Here is a 2,106-nt window from a genome sequence, read left to right on the forward strand (position 1 = left end):
AAGACATGTTCACACATCTGGTAGTTGTGTTATTTATATAAGTGTTCATGGGTATTCTTAATAAGTAATTTTATTCAGTAGAATAAAACCTCTGATATTGATAAATCACTAAGGAAAAATAAATCAATATTTAGAAACAGTGTAGGTGCTTTGAGTAAAATAGTGCTTTTATTATTTTTGAGAACTAATTTATATAGTATACCTATTCTTTATTTTTTTGGTAAATTGGTGTACACAGCTTTTACAACATGATCTCTACTCAATGACATTCTTTTAAAACCCATGACTGCGATTTTTACCTATGCATTGTCAGCATAATTTGTAAACTGAATATTAGTTTCAAAGACTGCCTAGGCTGAAATGTCCTGCCTGAGAAGCCATTTCATTTTATATCTGTAAGGAGGATTATATACATAGATGAGACACATAAGGACTCTCTCAGAAGGTTAATAAAATATCTTATCTAAATACAACAGAGAAAAATTGTAGTCGGTCCATATCAATGACATGTTTAAAATGGTCATGGAGAGAAAATAAGGGAAAGGCACCATAATATAAATTCAAAATTAGCTATAAATTCCCCACTGCACCAGTAGAAAATATACAACTGAGATATAGTATGGAAAATATATGATACCACACATGAGTGAATGTGTGCTGTCACTCATGAGTTTCTTTTTGTTGTTTTTCATTCATCTTTTGTCTATCTAATTTCGGTTGTCTTAAATATTTATACTTGCTCCTTTCTCACCCTGGAAGAGCTTTTTGACATTGTCTTGGATCTGCTTTGTCTTTACTCCATACACAATAAGGTTCAGAGTTGGAGAAAGAAGAAGATAAAGATTAGCCACAATGATGTGAAGAGAAGGAGGAATAGTGTGTCCTCCAAAATGGTGGGTAAAGAAAGTGAAGAATGCTGTAACATAGGGGATGATAATGGCAGATATGTGGGCTGTGTAGGTGCTGAAGGCCTTCTTCTGAGCATCTGCTCATGAAAAGCTGAACATTGCCTAGCGGATCATAGTGTAAAGCACAGATATAAAGCAGATATCAAACACTCCAATCAAGAGGGCAACCATCAGACCATAGATGACATTGACCTTGATGCTGGCACAGGATAACTTCACCACTGACATGTGGTCACAATATGTATGGGAAATAATATTGCTTTGGAAGAAGGGCAAACTTTTGACCAAGAATGGAAAGGGTATCATTAGCAACACACCCCTCAAGAAGGTGGCAATCCCAGCTTTGAGAATGATTGAGTTAGGGAGTATGGTAGCATAATGCAATGGATAACAAATGGCCACATAGTGGTCTAGAGCCATGAGCATGAGCACACCAGACTCCACACCTGTGAACCCATGAACAAAGAACATCTGAACCAAGCAAGCATTGAAGTTAATTTATATGAGATTAAACCGGAAGATGCAGAGTGCATTGGGTAAAGTGGTGGTGTAAGTAAAGAGATCAATAAGGGAGAGCATGGCCAAAAAGAAATACATTGGACGATGTAAGGACTCTTTATGATCAATGAGATACACAAGACCAAGGTTTCCCACGAGGGAAATGATATACATTGTGCAGAATGGAAGGGAGATCCACACATGAACTCTTTCCAGGTTAGGAATTCCATTAAGAATAAAAGATTTGGGGGCCACATATGAAATGTTGGAAGCCAGCATAACTAATTCAATAGATCAAATACTAGTATTCCAGAAGTCTCTATTTTGAGAAGAAATTAAAAAAATATAAATTTAATTAAAGGCATCTTTAAGAGTGCAAACTTACTTTTGGAAGAAAATTACATTTATAATGACACTAACAATTTTGAATAATAGTGACTGAAAATATACAACTTATTAAATAATAGTATATTACAGGTAATATTGTAAAAGTTTTATAAACAGATTAAATGGAAGTTTTAAAGTCATAATTACAAAGTTGTAATTTTTTAATCATTATTAAATAGATAAAGAAACTGAGGCACAGAGAGATCCAATAATGTTCAATGTTACAAAATTAGATTCAGGCACAGGCCCTGGTGGGATCCTTAGTGAATAGAATGTTAGCCCAGGGTATAGACATCCCAGGTTCAATTTCTGG

General features: G+C 34.8%; 1 protein-coding gene across 1 annotated transcript; it reads right to left on the reverse strand.

Annotated features, from left to right (window-relative positions):
- Positions 1-722: 722 nt before the first annotated feature.
- On the reverse strand, positions 723-1,685 carry LOC136320632 (olfactory receptor 52N5-like). The gene is given in 1 exon segment (XM_066253793.1): positions 723-1,685. A coding segment is annotated over 1 exon segment (963 nt).
- Positions 1,686-2,106: the final 421 nt, after the last annotated feature.

Source organism: Saccopteryx bilineata, chromosome 1 (genome assembly GCF_036850765.1).
Source record: "Saccopteryx bilineata isolate mSacBil1 chromosome 1, mSacBil1_pri_phased_curated, whole genome shotgun sequence".
NCBI classification, from domain to species: Eukaryota; Metazoa; Chordata; class Mammalia; order Chiroptera; family Emballonuridae; genus Saccopteryx; species Saccopteryx bilineata.